The sequence below is a fragment of the Corvus brachyrhynchos genome, unplaced genomic scaffold (genome assembly GCF_000691975.1).
Source record: "Corvus brachyrhynchos isolate BGI_N302 unplaced genomic scaffold, ASM69197v1 scaffold597, whole genome shotgun sequence".
NCBI classification, from domain to species: Eukaryota; Metazoa; Chordata; class Aves; order Passeriformes; family Corvidae; genus Corvus; species Corvus brachyrhynchos.
The window spans coordinates 63,417-77,926 of NW_008239000.1; the positions used below are offsets into that span (position 1 = coordinate 63,417).

Here is a 14,510-nt window from a genome sequence, read left to right on the forward strand (position 1 = left end):
GGGAAAGAAGCAGCCTAAGCTTGCCTGATAATTACTTTTAATTACAGCAAACCCTCTTAACCAGGACTTGATTTATCTTTTCATTTTTAAATTAACATTATACTACTACCTGTGATTACTAAGTATGCAACAAACAAAATCCCACTACCCTAGCTACAAATCTTAATAATTCCATCTATATATAAAGTTTATTACCTGAAGAATGAGCTGTTTAAGAGGTGAAAAACACTCTAAAGATTAAATTTCTACAATGACCCTTTTGTGCCTGAATTAGCAAAGTAATTTAGGTTTTGGAAACAGTAATTCAACAGGGAACCTCAGCTTACCAAGTGAAAGCCAAGACATCTGTGTAGCAGAAATTGTAAAGTGTTAAACTTTGCACACAAATGTCTGGTAACACAATATTTTTAACTGCTTCCACAAGAATTTTGTGGGGTTTTTTTATTATTAATAAAGTTCTTGTATAAAAACTGCTTCTATAAAAGAAGTATGAAAAGTCTGTTTTAATGATTCACGTAAACAAGTCCGCATGCTCAACAATTTTACTGGGTTCCATGTAAGATTTTTCCAGCTGAGAAAAACTAATGAGTCCAGTGTACCTGGATTACCAAATTTTTGTTGGTTTTGTTGTTGGTAACACTTACCTATAACCTTACATACTGTAAAAAGCTGCTTTCAAAGTACAAGTGGCTCCCAAGTTGAGTATTTGTTTATACTGACAAATTCAAACAGTAAAATATATTATGAAATACATCTCAGAAAATCATAATGCTGTTTTTGTTGTTATTTTTCTTGGTAACTAGAGGCTGTTGGTATACAAACACTGATTTCTGTGGTAAGACAGGTTCTGCATTTTGTGCTATCTCCCAAAGGTCACATTTTCCAGATTTAAACACCAGTTCCTATTATTTCCCATCTAAGAACAACAACTTGAGTTTCCCAGTTTAACTTTTTGTTTAATTGTTGGGGTTTAAGCATTTTATACTCTTTCACTGACAGGAATGACACCATTTCATGACAGCCAGTGAAGTTACGCAGGCAGAAATTAGAGCCATTTGGACTTGAATTTCATCCTTCAGAACGGAAACACAGAATTTGCGGGATGTGGCTTATAATCCACTTTGGATGTTTTTGGTGAGCTTTGTCCATTTCTAAGAAAAACTTTACCTACTCAAGCATTGTTGTAGAATACATGACAACAGAGATGGCTTATAATGACACATACAGCCATCACTTTCCCCTCTTCACTAGAAGTGCTACAATAATTTGTCCTAGAATGCAATAAAGTGTCACTAAAATGTGACCTTGGGTTGAGCCACATGGTAGCCCAGAGACTCTCTGTGGGTCCTGAGCAAATGGTTCTAGTGAAAGCCATACTCACAATGTTAGTGACATCGGGAGAGGCTCCGTTCTGCAGCAGAAGGAGGACTATGTTCAAGTGGCCCATAAATGCAGCCACATGTATTGGTGTGAGGCCCGACTGCGAAACAAAGCAAGAGCAGTTTTACTCCTCTGCACGGTTGGAGGGATGGGCTTCTTCGTTTAAATAAAACATACAGGAAAGTGAGGCATGACAGGAGAGACAGAAAAAAGGAAGCAAAAGAGGAGAGAGAGAGAAGGAATGTTTCTTCAGGACATGAAGCATTTTGCTACCTCTGTTATAGCCTGGATTGAAGCCCCATATTTCACCAGGAGTTCCATGACTTTGATGCGATTTTTCTTGCAGGCAATGTGCAGTGGAGTAAAACCATTCTGTGCAAAAGACAGTGGTGTTAGTTAGAAACATGCAGCTACACTTCCCACACAGCTTCATGCTGGCACGCTGGGAGCACAAGGGTTAGACTACCACAAACAACTGTTCTTTAAGCACAACAGGTTATGAATTACAGACATCTCCCACTATCTGAGGCACAACAAAGCAGTGCTGCTGCTTTCTTCCCAGGCACGGGAGAGAAAGTGAACCTCTGCCTCCACACTTCACGTACACATACGCCCACCCTGACTGCCGACTGTACACGTGTGTGCATGCGGTTCCTGAGGCTGCACATGTGTCTGGTAAGGGGCACTCACAGTGCTTCCCAAGATTGCCTAACACAAGGGAAATCTAAGAAATTACAGAGATCACTTTGGAATCAGTGCCTTTATAAAGCATTTCCTATACCGCCATAGGAGAACCATGGAATCACAGAAAGTTTGGGTCGGAAAAGTCCATCTCGTTCCACATCCTACCACATGCAGGGACACCTTCCACTAGACCAAGTTACTCCAAGCTCCATCCAGCCTGGCCTTGGACACTTCCACAGACAGGGCAGCCACAGCTTCTCTGGGCAACCTGTGCCAGGGCTTCCCCACTCTCACAGGGAAGAATTTCTCCCTAATATCTAACCTAAATCTACTCTCTTTCAGTTTGAAGCCACTTAAACTGAGAAAGAGAGGAATAGAGTACTTCTTCCAGATTCCACCTTAATTTGTCTTTTTACTTATAATCTAAGCATCTGTGTGTATTTAGTTTTATATTTATACATCAACCTAAGGTGTAATATCCACGTTTAAGTGTGTGTGTACCTTAAATAAAGAACCACCCCTTCAGCTGTGGTGACATGATAATCTGATGACCATTAATGCAGGTTAAGTGTGTGCCTGAAGCTGAACAAGCACATTACTCACCACACGCGAACATTTTAGTTAAAAGCGCAGGTAACGTTTTTTAGATAATGTTGAAAAATTGCTCCATTTTCTAATGAAGAGGATCAGTACTGCCAAACAAGCAAACAGCAGTAACCAGAACCTAGCAGTGAAATCTTAGTTTATGGGAAGAGATAATCACATGACAATTACTCTACAGGCTGCTTCTGTTAAAGGAAATGTTAATTACTAGTTGATTTGAAGGTGCTTTAAAGCATATACACATTGAAAAAGCTGAGAACTCACATAGTGCTTGTATGCCCAAAGCATTCTGCAAACATTAACAATTATTTTCATAAATGTGGCTGAAAATTAATTCTTTGTAATATTTATTCCACTACCAGACTCTGCTGTATTTTATTACTCTTTCTCCAATTTCTAAAGAAAGAATCAAAACCATTTGATATTTTACCTCCCACACAACAGCTCTCAATATGTTTCTAAGGGAGTTTTAGTGTTTCAGAAGTTTGCACATTTTTCACTGAATTTTACCACCTCAGTTGATTTAATTTTGCTACTTCTATTTAAGTCGGGAACAGTTTGATGGGGGAGAGGAGAAGGCAGAAAAAAATGTATCACTAACAGAAATTATGAGCTTCATTTAATGTATTAAACACTATCAACAAGCCAGAGGCGACAAGTCCCTGATGGGAGAGAGAGAAAATGAGTGTGGCGGGGGGGAGAGAAAACCAGTTTGATGGGAAGAGAGCAGAGGCCTGAGGGTGTTCTCCTTTTGTTTCAGATGTTTCACAGGGAGGGGAACAGAAGATATACTTCTGGTCATGGAAGGAAAGAAAGAAGATGTAGGGGGTATGTGTGGGTGGCTGAGGAAAAGTGCAGCTAGAGATAATCAGAAGACTGGCGAGAAAAACAAGAAAGGATGGAAACAGTGTCAAAAAAGATCAACCAAGTGAACATGGCACTGAGAAAGACAAAGCAAGAAAAGTACAAGAGGAGGAAGCAAAGGGGGCTATGGGATTTGCGGGTATAGAAGGGCCAAGAAAAATGAGATGGCAGAAGAAAATGGTGTCAGTTCCAAGGAAGTAAAGGATAGGGAGAGCCTACACAGAAAAACAGTGGATCCTACTGTGGGCAGGAAGCTGGGGAAGGCATCCGAGTGCCCTGCAGTGGGAGTTCTGTGAAGGCCCCCAATGCAGCAGGCAATGGCAGAACTCCGGCCACTCAGGAGCATCTCAAGTGTTCACAGACTCTCTCCTTCCCTGACAGAGTGCAGTATATTGGTACATGAACTCCCAGGCAGCTAACAGTTCCTAGCAGAGAAAACTGAAATCTTGACTGGCTTTGGATAGATACATTAAAGACTCTTGAAATGTTTCCAGAATCAAATGTGATGTTTTTCTTCTTATTAGGGGCAATGGTTCGATCAGAGAGTGAAAGGAATCATACCTGGGGTCTTGTAAGCGTAAGAACTGCTTTTTGCAAAGAAAGAAAAATGGCACCTACAGAGGAAAATGTCCTAATTTGATAAATGCAGAAATATTAGCTTTTTTATATGATTTCCCTATGCCAATGAACTTACTGAATCAGTTGAAAACTCATAAATTATTCGTGTATTGTACACCAGGTATGGAAAACTGCACCATGAATTCAATAAAACACCAATGCATACATCAACATCAGCTAGAAGCAGCTCTGATTTTAGGGACTCTGCAGAGCTTCCAGACCTGACACTACAGACCCTTGCGACAGGATGTATTCCATGACCGGGCCTAAGGATACAAGGCACAGCGCTGGTAACCAGCAGGTGTGACACCCCTATGGCTACTGCACCTATTTAAGGCTGTGGAGTTTGCTGACAGTTCTCACTTAGCTTTCCTGGTAAGAGCTACTGGCCAGCTTTGTTACGTGAGCCAGGTGGGACAGGTTTACCAGGGCACGGGCGTTGGGGTTGGCTCTCTTGTCCAGCAGGAGTTTGGTGACTCGGTAGTGGCCACAGTGAGCAGCCACATGCAGGGCAGTCAGGTAGTCCAGTGTCACATCATCCACGGGAGCCTTGTGCTGCAGCAGGTGCTTAACACATTCCACGTGGTCCCCCTGGGCTGCCATGTGGAGTGGGGAGAGTCCATTCTGTGACAAAAGAGAACAGAACAGCAACTTCTAGTAACCCCCACTTAGACTAGGGCACGTATAAGAAGGACATCTGTTGTTGTGAGGTGCTGCTCAGTGGGCTCTGCTATTACACAAGGATCTTCCTCTTATCAGTTTCACCAAAGAGACAGAATTTGTAAGAAATGCATTAATTCTAGATGTGTGTTTTCCAGATACGAAGAAGAACACATTGAAATAATTTTCCAAGTAAAAACAATTAGGAGAAAGTGTCCTTGTTATCTTACATGAAGGATCAGGAAGTATGCACCAGGAATCACCTCTCAGGAGTGACTGACCCAGCTTCCACATCTGTGTATCCTACAGTCTCAGGAAGCAACACAAGGGAAGTGCTGGCAGTAGCACTCCACATCATGTGTGTAGTCTGGTATTAGAGAGAGGAGCAAACAAGTGTATGCTTTTCATATATTTGGAAAGGATAGTACCCCATTATGTAAGAAAAGCTTTTTTTGGATCATTCTACCCATTAATACATCTCCTTTGGGAGGACAGGTACGTTCCTGTCCTCTTCCTTGTCCTCTCAGTTGACACTGAAAGTTCTGTGGAAGGTTACACAGAGGTGCTCACATGCTCTAACAGGGCACACACACACCTTGGTCCGTGCGAGCAGTGGGGCACCTCGCTCCAGGAGCAGCTCCACAACCTGGTCATGGCCACTTCGTGCAGCACAGTGCAGTGGGGTGAGTCCATCCTTAAAATAGAAGGAGAGAAAACAAATGAGCACGTCCCCAGCTGTCCATCCTGGAACTCTGGGGAACAAGCTTCCAGGAATGCAGCCCCACATGTGTGAAAAAGCTCCTTTTCTGACTCCTAGCTGAAGCTGGCTCCACAACGTGAAGCTTCACCCCTGTTCTTCCTTGCACCAGTAAAGGACACTCTAAGGTTACTGTTTGGGAGAGGAAGCCTGTTGTGTACTGAAATCTCTTCTCAAAGAGGATAATGTGAGGATGCACTGCCTCCTCCCCTCCCTCCCCTCTCTACATGGCTTTGAGACTGCATTGCCTCTCCCTGGGTAATGCTTACTGGATTGAGGATGCTCCATAAATCAACCCTTGTCCTTTGGATTGCTTTTGATGCAGGGATGAAACAAGCAATGTTCATACTAGAAAATTTACTATAGAATTTTCTTTTTCTTTTAAGCTGGCATCAAGAAAAAGAAGATTTTAAAACAATAGAAAAAGAGAGAAACAAATAGAACCAAATCTTTCATTTCTGAGATTGAGGGGTGAACAGAGAGCTAACAGTTCTTTTCTAAAATTGCTGTGAGACCACCAACTCCACAATGGTTTTTTCCATTGCAAAACACCATTCTGTACCAAAAGACTTGGTCAGGCTACTATTAACAATCACAGAAGTGGCAGTAAAAGATGTGTTAATGAACAATTTGGATGGGAGAATAAATTCTATGTAGCTTTTGTACAGTTGGGACTTTATGCAGAAAAATAAATACGAGGCTAGAAAAATGGTTGCGAAAGAAAATTAGTGCTGAATGACAGAAAGGTAACACGTAGGATATGAAAAGTCAAGCTTTCATCTCATTAGCCTTCAGTACTGTTCACACATGCACCCAGAGATGTCATCAACACTCACTCAACAGAGGTGGCTTTACAAAGGTGAAACAGGAATCGTTTTTAATCACAAGAAAAGCCTTCTCCCTTTGAGACATGCTGCTCATCTTGGGTGACATCGATGCTATTATTCTAAGGAGCCCACTGAAGAATCCAGTAACAGCTTGATTAAAAGGACAATATACTGGTCTGAATTACACAGAGACTTAAAAAGTAGCAGAACTGCAAAAACATGGCACTAAGCATGAGCTGGTGACCCCGCTTCATACACAGACAGACTGTTTACCTTGTTGGGATTTGGAGGAAACCTGCATCACTATGTTTTTAAATTAAAAGTAGCTCTGGACTACACAATACCACTGCAATTGCAACCTCATTTCAGCCCTGTAACACTCTACAAAAGGCAGTTCCAAGAAACAGAGCCTCCCTCATGCCCAGTTCCCAAAGCACAGAGTCCCTTTCCAAGTGAGCAGCACCACAAAGCTCCACTGCTCCAAGGTGCTGAAGTCTGCAGAAGAAATTTTTCTCCCTCACTTATCTACTTTTCCCAGAGGCTTTTGAGACACACTGACGGGGTTAGTTGTGCCTTGGTGCTCACAGTCTCAGAGGTATCCCTAAATCCCACGGAAGCTTTACAGTGAAATTCAACAGATGCAAGATCAAACCCAAAAGCAGAACTTGCGGCCTTCAGCACCTGGCAGATGGGGTCAGTGTGAAGAATGAGGCGTAACTACTTTACTTGTTTTTTTATGCACTGAAACTTCAGAGTCCTCTAAACCAAATCTTTTTGTGAACAACTGAGGTATATTATCATCTCATTGCCAGAGAGATTCATACAGATAACTCCCACTGTCCTTACTAAGGTAAGGACGTATCCCAAATGCATTTCTAGGTGTTTATTTGTTATTTCTTTCCAGTTTCTGCCTCGTGCTCTACATTTTTAATGTGTACTTCTTCAATGTAGGAGGTTCACTTTCCCTATCTGCATGGTGGCTTTGATGTTAGTCTATTTAAAAAAACAACAACAACAACAAAAAAAGAAGAAGAATTGTGTGAATCCTTGGGAAAAAAAAAAAAAGCAGGACAAATCCCGAGAGGGAGAAAAAGAAGAAAACTACAAGCTAAGAAGGACATGAACTCTACAAGAAAGTCTGGCTAAAACAAAAGCCTAAATAATTTTAAAACATTATTTCTACTTCGTTCTTATTTACAGTTCCCTTTAAAAGCAGAGATATCCTATCCTATTCTACCCTGCCATAGCTGTTTTGTGGACTTCCCACAGAAGCCACTTCCCTTTCCTCTTTCTGCTCTGAGGAAAACAGCAAGTATATTTTAAAATTACTGTATATTTAATACTTAAAATTCTTTTGCTTGTATGTTTTATTCAAAGATGAGGGAAAGTGCAGAGAGAAATCTGTTGTAGTAGAAGAATTAGTACAGAAAACAATGCAGGCAAGCTGACACAAGCCAACATGAAGAGACACTGGTGTACCAAACGAATCCTTTTTTGAAATTATTTATTATCTATTTTGCGATTATCTATTTGCAATGAGCCTCAGTGCCCTCAAATCAACTGCAAGAGTTTGCCTAAGTACTTTTTCAATCATTCTTTTGCTAATTGAAGAACATACAGCGACCAATACATCAGGAACATCATTTGACAGGACAGCCAACCCTGGGTCAGATGAGCACAGACTTTGAAGCACAGATAATGGATATCCCATAAACACAAAGGCTGCCATGCCAGGAGACAATAAATTCAGCAATTTTATGTTTAAAGAAGTTCAACATTTATCTCCTCACCCCAGACTGTGTGGAATGAAGAGTTAAATGTTTCTATCTCCCCAGTGACACCCCACACCTGGTGTTCTGCTGTTTCCGTATGTGGTACTCTCCTAATTCACACCCTGCGATGTAACTGACAGCTGGGTCACCCTTAGAAAGGACAACACAATTCCCTCCGTGTGCATGGAAGCCAGGAAATTCCATCAATCCTAACTCTCTCTTAAATGGTTCTCAAAATAGAAGGTAAACTTGTGCCTTTTTTTCCTTGAAAATCAGTCACTGGTCATTTTTTAACCTGCAAAATTAATTCTGCATTCTGTGCATGACTCCTAACTGTAGGGCTTAGAAATATTAATTGTTTGGTCATTGCACAAATGCTTTCCTTCAGCTTACCAGAGACACTGACACAAAAAAAGCGCTGTGTTTCTGAGGGATTTTTAATGGGAAATGATGTGGGCAGCACCTTCACAGGGCAGTTGCTCCCATTCAGTGCTCATTAGACCAAAAACTGATGATAAACATGAACATCAAAGGCCAAGTTACCAAAGAATTATTCTAAACTGCAGCTGCATGCATGTTCTCATTTTCATAAGGGTGAAGTAAAATTTTAGTATTCCAAGTGTCAAACATGCAAAATTGTCTAAATTTTCTCAGCAAATAAGGGGCTTTTAATTTGTGCATTTTTCATTATGACTAAACCTCATCTCTTTAAAAATGAACCAGGCGAGTCTCCCTCTTGCTCTAAGCTCTTGGCATAATTAAACATGCTGTAAATATTCCTCCAGGTCTGCCATTCACAGCACAAATTTGAAAAATACAGGAAAAAAATATACCATGTGCTTGCTTGAGTATTAAAATAGTAACATAAATAACTCCAAATAACAGTCATTATCCATACAACTTGCTTAGACAATCCATACAAAACCCCTTCCCACTCCCTTGTAAACATGGTATGAAGCCACTGAATTTTTTATAGGAAATATCTGCATTGTGATATTTATAATCTGACATGGCTTTATGAACAGCAAAAGCTGATGAATTATTAGTGCTCTGTGCATGTAGGAAGAGGAGGAGAAAATGTCACAGCAGCATTACTGCAGGAACAAACACTGTACAGAGCACAGTGCCAAGGCAGGGCGAGGATCCTGCTACAATGGTTACCACTCCCATATGAAAATAGCAGAGCCAAGCCTATTTTGTCAGGATGCAGATCTGCAAAAGGAGATATTATTACTAATAAATCTCAATAGGTTTCCAGAATGAGTGTTAGGGGGTATCTGAAGCACATTCCCCACAAAAAAACCCAAACCAAACAACCCAAACCAACCAAATCTGAGTGGCACCGCCCAGTTTCCCTCGTTTTCCCATGGCTACCATTCATCTCCATGACTGACCTGACACTTCTTTCTGCTCCAGCTGAGCCTCCCTCTTTCCATGGCCCTTCTCCAACGCAAATGGTGCACCAGACCTCCTCCACCATCCCCACGCCCATCCCCGCTCCAGCTGCCACGCTCTGGGCACACAACGTGCTTACTTTCCCACACAAAAAGCTTTCCCTTCCAAGACTAGATGCTCTCTTTCATTGCATAAATTTTATTCAGCTGCAAATATTCAGGATGAAAGCCCGCAAGAAAAGTCCCAAACCAAGAAAAATCTAATTTCGATGTTGGCAAGATTGAATAGAAAAAACAGTAAATGTGTGACAACTTCAGTGGCGGAGACAGGTGAGAGTGTTCCTCCCCCTTTGAAGGGTGTTTGCTTACTCCCACAAAAATGGAAATTCCAGCAAGGTGATAAAAGCCTGTGAATAACACTGCATTTTAAAAGCAAAAAAGCATGCAGAACTGAAAAAGCCTCATATTTTTGCTCTTTTTTTTCCTCCTGCAATTTATAGAGCTGACAAAAATAGAGATAATACAAAAACTGCATTCAGAAAGAATATTCCTAAAACCCTGAAATAGTCAGCAACACTTCCATATTCTGAAAGTACATTATTATAATGATTTCATTACATGAGGACTTTTTAAAATAGAAATATATGCATTTTGGCCATGCTAAAATTGCTTTTAAATGCTGACAATAATTCTCCCTGTAACAATCCTTAGTGTGTTCCAAGAAGGCTGTAAATGCTTTCCTTCCCTCCCGAAGTGAGAAGTGGCAGTTGCCACACTACCATTGATCACCTGACAGAAAATTAATCATAAATTAAACTTTCCACCATCTTTCAGAGAAAAAATTTCTGCACAATTTTTCTGATCCCCTAACTCTAACTAACCGTCAGAAATTGCATGGGTAAGAATTTTGGCCAAATATTAAAATTTTAAAGAAAATTATGCCATTGAAATTCTTACTTATGTAAACGCATAGAAAATACACGTTTGACTAAAATTTTGAATATGAAATATTTTAGTATGGGAAACTTTACTCATTAATTATTTAGTGAACAAGAGTCAAGGGAAGGCTTGTATGTAAATGGAAGTTGCAAAACATACACCAGGTATTATATAATAATATATGTTAAAATAATATTTTATTATCATATAATAATTATCTATTGTTAAAGACGGTATTCCTTTATTATGTAATATTATAATACTATCTCTAACAGATAGTACTAATACAAGTATCCTATTATGGTAGCTGACAATGGAGTTTCCATTTCTGCTTTGGATACAATATAAAAGAGAAATTAAATTGCGCATTATAAAAACTTAATTAGGACTTGGTTGAGAAAAAAATGGTAAAACTTGCAAAAAAAATAAGTAAAATATTATTTTAAAATAATTATTTTTAAATAACTTGTAAGTGTGTCAAGAGATTTACCAGCACTTCTACACTTTTAAGGCCTTGTAAGAAATGCCATAAAATTTCAGCAAATGCATTCTGAAATGCATAGAAAATAAAAATACTAATTCCTGCAGAAAGCAGGGTTTTCCTCTGACATGGTGCATTAACTATGGAACAGCAGGACACATGCATCATTTGCTCCCTTTGAGGAATATACATTTTAATTTATATTTTTAGACAACACAGGGGCTCCTAAAGAATCATTCCAATGGAAAATTTTCGGACATAGAAAGCTTCCACAGATTAACTTTGCAAAATTGAAGTACTGAATCTTAATTTATGCAGCATCAGATGTCATGTAACAAAGCAAGCTAAAAATAAACAGAATGAAAGCAGCGAGGACTGTTTTAACTAAAGAGCTTATTTTGATGTGGTGTGGAGCATAAGAACTTGGCAGTGAAACATCCTAGTATTTTAATTCCACTGTTTTGCAGTGACTGTGACCTACTGGAAGAAGGCAGGTGTTCCTGGGAGGCAATGGGAAGGCAGCAGGGAAGGCAAGGTGCGTTAGTACTGCGGCGGGGCAGGCGGGTCCATCCTGCCACAGACAGAGCACATGCAACTCATCCCTGCCTCCTCCAGACCCTACGGACTCACAGCCAGGTCCAGGCACACAAGGTGCGTAGACAGAGCACAGGGAGAGGAGAGACACAGCACGATGACTTGAACAGCTGACACAAAGACACGGACAGAAAAACCAAAGCTCTGGAATCTTCCCCACCATGAGGCGCACGCCACCGATCGCCGCCACCAGGGAGGAGGCGGAAGGTGAAAGAGACAGGAAGCTGCGGAGCCTGTGCAAGCTGGAATATGTGGTCCTTAGGATACCTGTATGGGTTTTCAGGGATATCTTTGTGCTGACATTTTGAGCTCACGTAGCAGCTGACACAGGGCAGGGAGCCAAGACAATGAGAAAATTGGCCCCTCCCATGTATGCCGGGCAAATCCTGTGTTCTCAGATTCATTCACAACTGCACTCGACCTTTGCAGGTGAGCAAGGAAAGGAAAACACCTTTACCTCTTAAAATCCAAAACATCCCTCACAATCACCTGTGTCAACCTGTCTAGAACAATATCTAAATATTGAACAGGAAATAGGTGAATTCAATACTGCCATTCCACAGGCTAAATGAACTATTTCTGTATGACGTGCTTAGAAGCATGTGGAATATCCTGACTGAAGTGTATTATTAGCATTTCATTACTCTTTTCCATGAGATTTTAGGTGTTTATTGTGGAAAATTTCTGCAGGGGTGATTTGTTGCACACCTGCTCGAGGCAGCTTTTTCCATCAGCAGTAGTTTTGAAAAAAAAAAAAAAATAGTGAGATATCATTTCATAATCAGAAACCAAAACCACAATTGCATATGGAGTTCACAAGAATCACGACCGTCTTCAGAGCTTATGAAGCAACAAATAGTTGATGTAATTAATATCCAAGTAAATGCAGAGGTTGAATCAACTCCCAAGGGTAGGTGACTGCAATATCTTCTACCTTCCTATCTTGTTAAACAAAATCTCTCATGTCCAGCTTTGTGTTCTAAAACACTCTTGATCACTTGGACACGCAATTTTGCAGACCAGCTGCCTAAAAACCAGCAGCTCCCAAGAACCAGCCCTCTGCAGCTCAGTCTGAATAAATGACAATGTTCTCAGGTGATTCCAAAATCCCATTTGAAATAATTAGCCCTGCCCATACAACATGATGGGGGTTTTTTTTTGGCCCTGAATGACTGCGAAATCACCCATAAATAAAGGGCAGAGTGACATTTCAAGAGAACAACTGGGAGGAGGAAGCCAGTGAAAGTCACCTAATTAATACCCCATGCTTTGTCTGGGGAAGGGACATGTGGCTGCTGGCACTGAGGAGGTTACTTGTCCCTATATCAGCTCTCCAATAAAAATGGACTGAGCCCACTAGAGCTCACTAGAGTTTCCACAGGCATTTAGGAGTCAGGCGACTGAAAGGCTTAGCTGAATCCAGACCTTCCATTTCCTTTTGTTGTGCATCACCTTGTGTCATGCAAAGTTGGACCAACTAACAGGCTTATTCCCTAAAAACCATCAGTTTTATCAGCTTTTTCTTGCATGATGTAAGCAGCTGTTCTTTAGTCTGATAACACAGAAAACAGTCTACATAAAACAAACACACAAAAAGAATCCCCAAAAGCAAGCAAGGAAAAAAATCCCAGTCCATTCCCCAGAAGGGACAATATAATCAGGGAATAGAAAGACTCACCCTGGTTTTGGCATCGATCTGCCCTCCGCGATCCAACAAGAGCTTCACCATGTTTGTGTTTCCCCTTTTGGAAGCCACATGCAGTGGGGTGATTCCATTCTACACCATGGAAAGAACAAACAATGAGCTGGATGGATCTGAAGGTGTGTGATGGGGGTGAATTTGGGTTTGGATCACAAGAAATGAGACCATCACATCGTAGAGAATAAACGAGAATGTACTAGAGCATCAGAGCTAGGCACACACCATATAAGCTAGAGTTAGTAATTCCTTCCTAAGCAAGATTCCTTCTCCATTGTTGTGGGGTCCTTGAACAAAGGAAGCAGCGCATCTGCCCAAGCAGCAAACATCGCAGCCCCAGGGCCAGACAAATACACAAACATGTATCAGAGTCCCAATGAGCCGAGAGTCACAAAACACCGATGCATTTCAATCACTGCAACGTACACAGAGGACACAAATGCGTCACTCCTACACAAAGGAACCTTCCTGTGAAGTGCCAAGAGCATAAAGGAGTAGTAGGCTGTGTAGGCTGTGTAAGCTGAAAGTCCTTGAAAACACTTTGGGTGAGGCGAGAGATAATATTAGCAGCTATTCCAGATTGGAAACAGGAGGGAGTCAGTCTGGAAGGCAAAACCCTGAAGTAATTTAAAGTGTGTCTGGCAAAATTAAACAGCAAACTTGGGACCTGGGAGCTGGGTTGAGACTACCAGAGGTTTTCACTTCAAACTACATAACGTGCAACAGCAAAGAGACTGTACTATGTAACTCGGCAGTTGTTTACTATAAAAGACTCGTCAGGATTAATTAGCTCTTTTACTATTGCATTTATATAATAGCTATATACTCTACTTTCTGGTTTTGAAATGTACGTGACAACATCAAATTAAAGTGGTACAGCAAATACTGAATACTGAAAAAAACAATCAATCCTACATCTATTTCCAGAGTACATCTAACGAACAGGAAAGCCAAAGGGAGTTGACACATTATGAGAGCATCAGCCGAAGGATCCTGCTTCCTCCAGCTGGGAATACTGGCTGTTACACAACTCCCAAGGCCTCCCTGCATTGCACAGAGGCAACCTTTCAGAATTACTGCAAAAAAGACCTCTTTGACCCCAGCAGAACTTCAGCATTATTTTGCTCCCTACTTCACTCAGCTCTTGACTAAGAGTTACCCAAAGTAACCCTCCCATTTCCGTAGGCCACTCCAAGCAAGAGGATGAAGGGGTGAGTCCATACCCTGGCTGTGAAGTC

The 14,510-nt window shown here is 41.0% G+C and overlaps 1 protein-coding gene across 1 annotated transcript in view; it reads right to left on the reverse strand.

The window, feature by feature from the left end:
* ANK2 (ankyrin 2, neuronal) overlaps positions 1-14,510 on the reverse strand; it is a 135,858-nt gene that overhangs the window by 62,297 nt on the left and 59,051 nt on the right. The window contains 6 exon segments of the mRNA XM_017738986.1: positions 1,382-1,480; positions 1,654-1,752; positions 4,576-4,773; positions 5,405-5,503; positions 13,252-13,350; positions 14,496-14,510. The exon segment at positions 14,496-14,510 is cut by the window's right edge and continues 13 nt beyond it. Coding sequence (XP_017594475.1) covers positions 1,382-1,480; positions 1,654-1,752; positions 4,576-4,773; positions 5,405-5,503; positions 13,252-13,350; positions 14,496-14,510 — 609 coding nt within the window.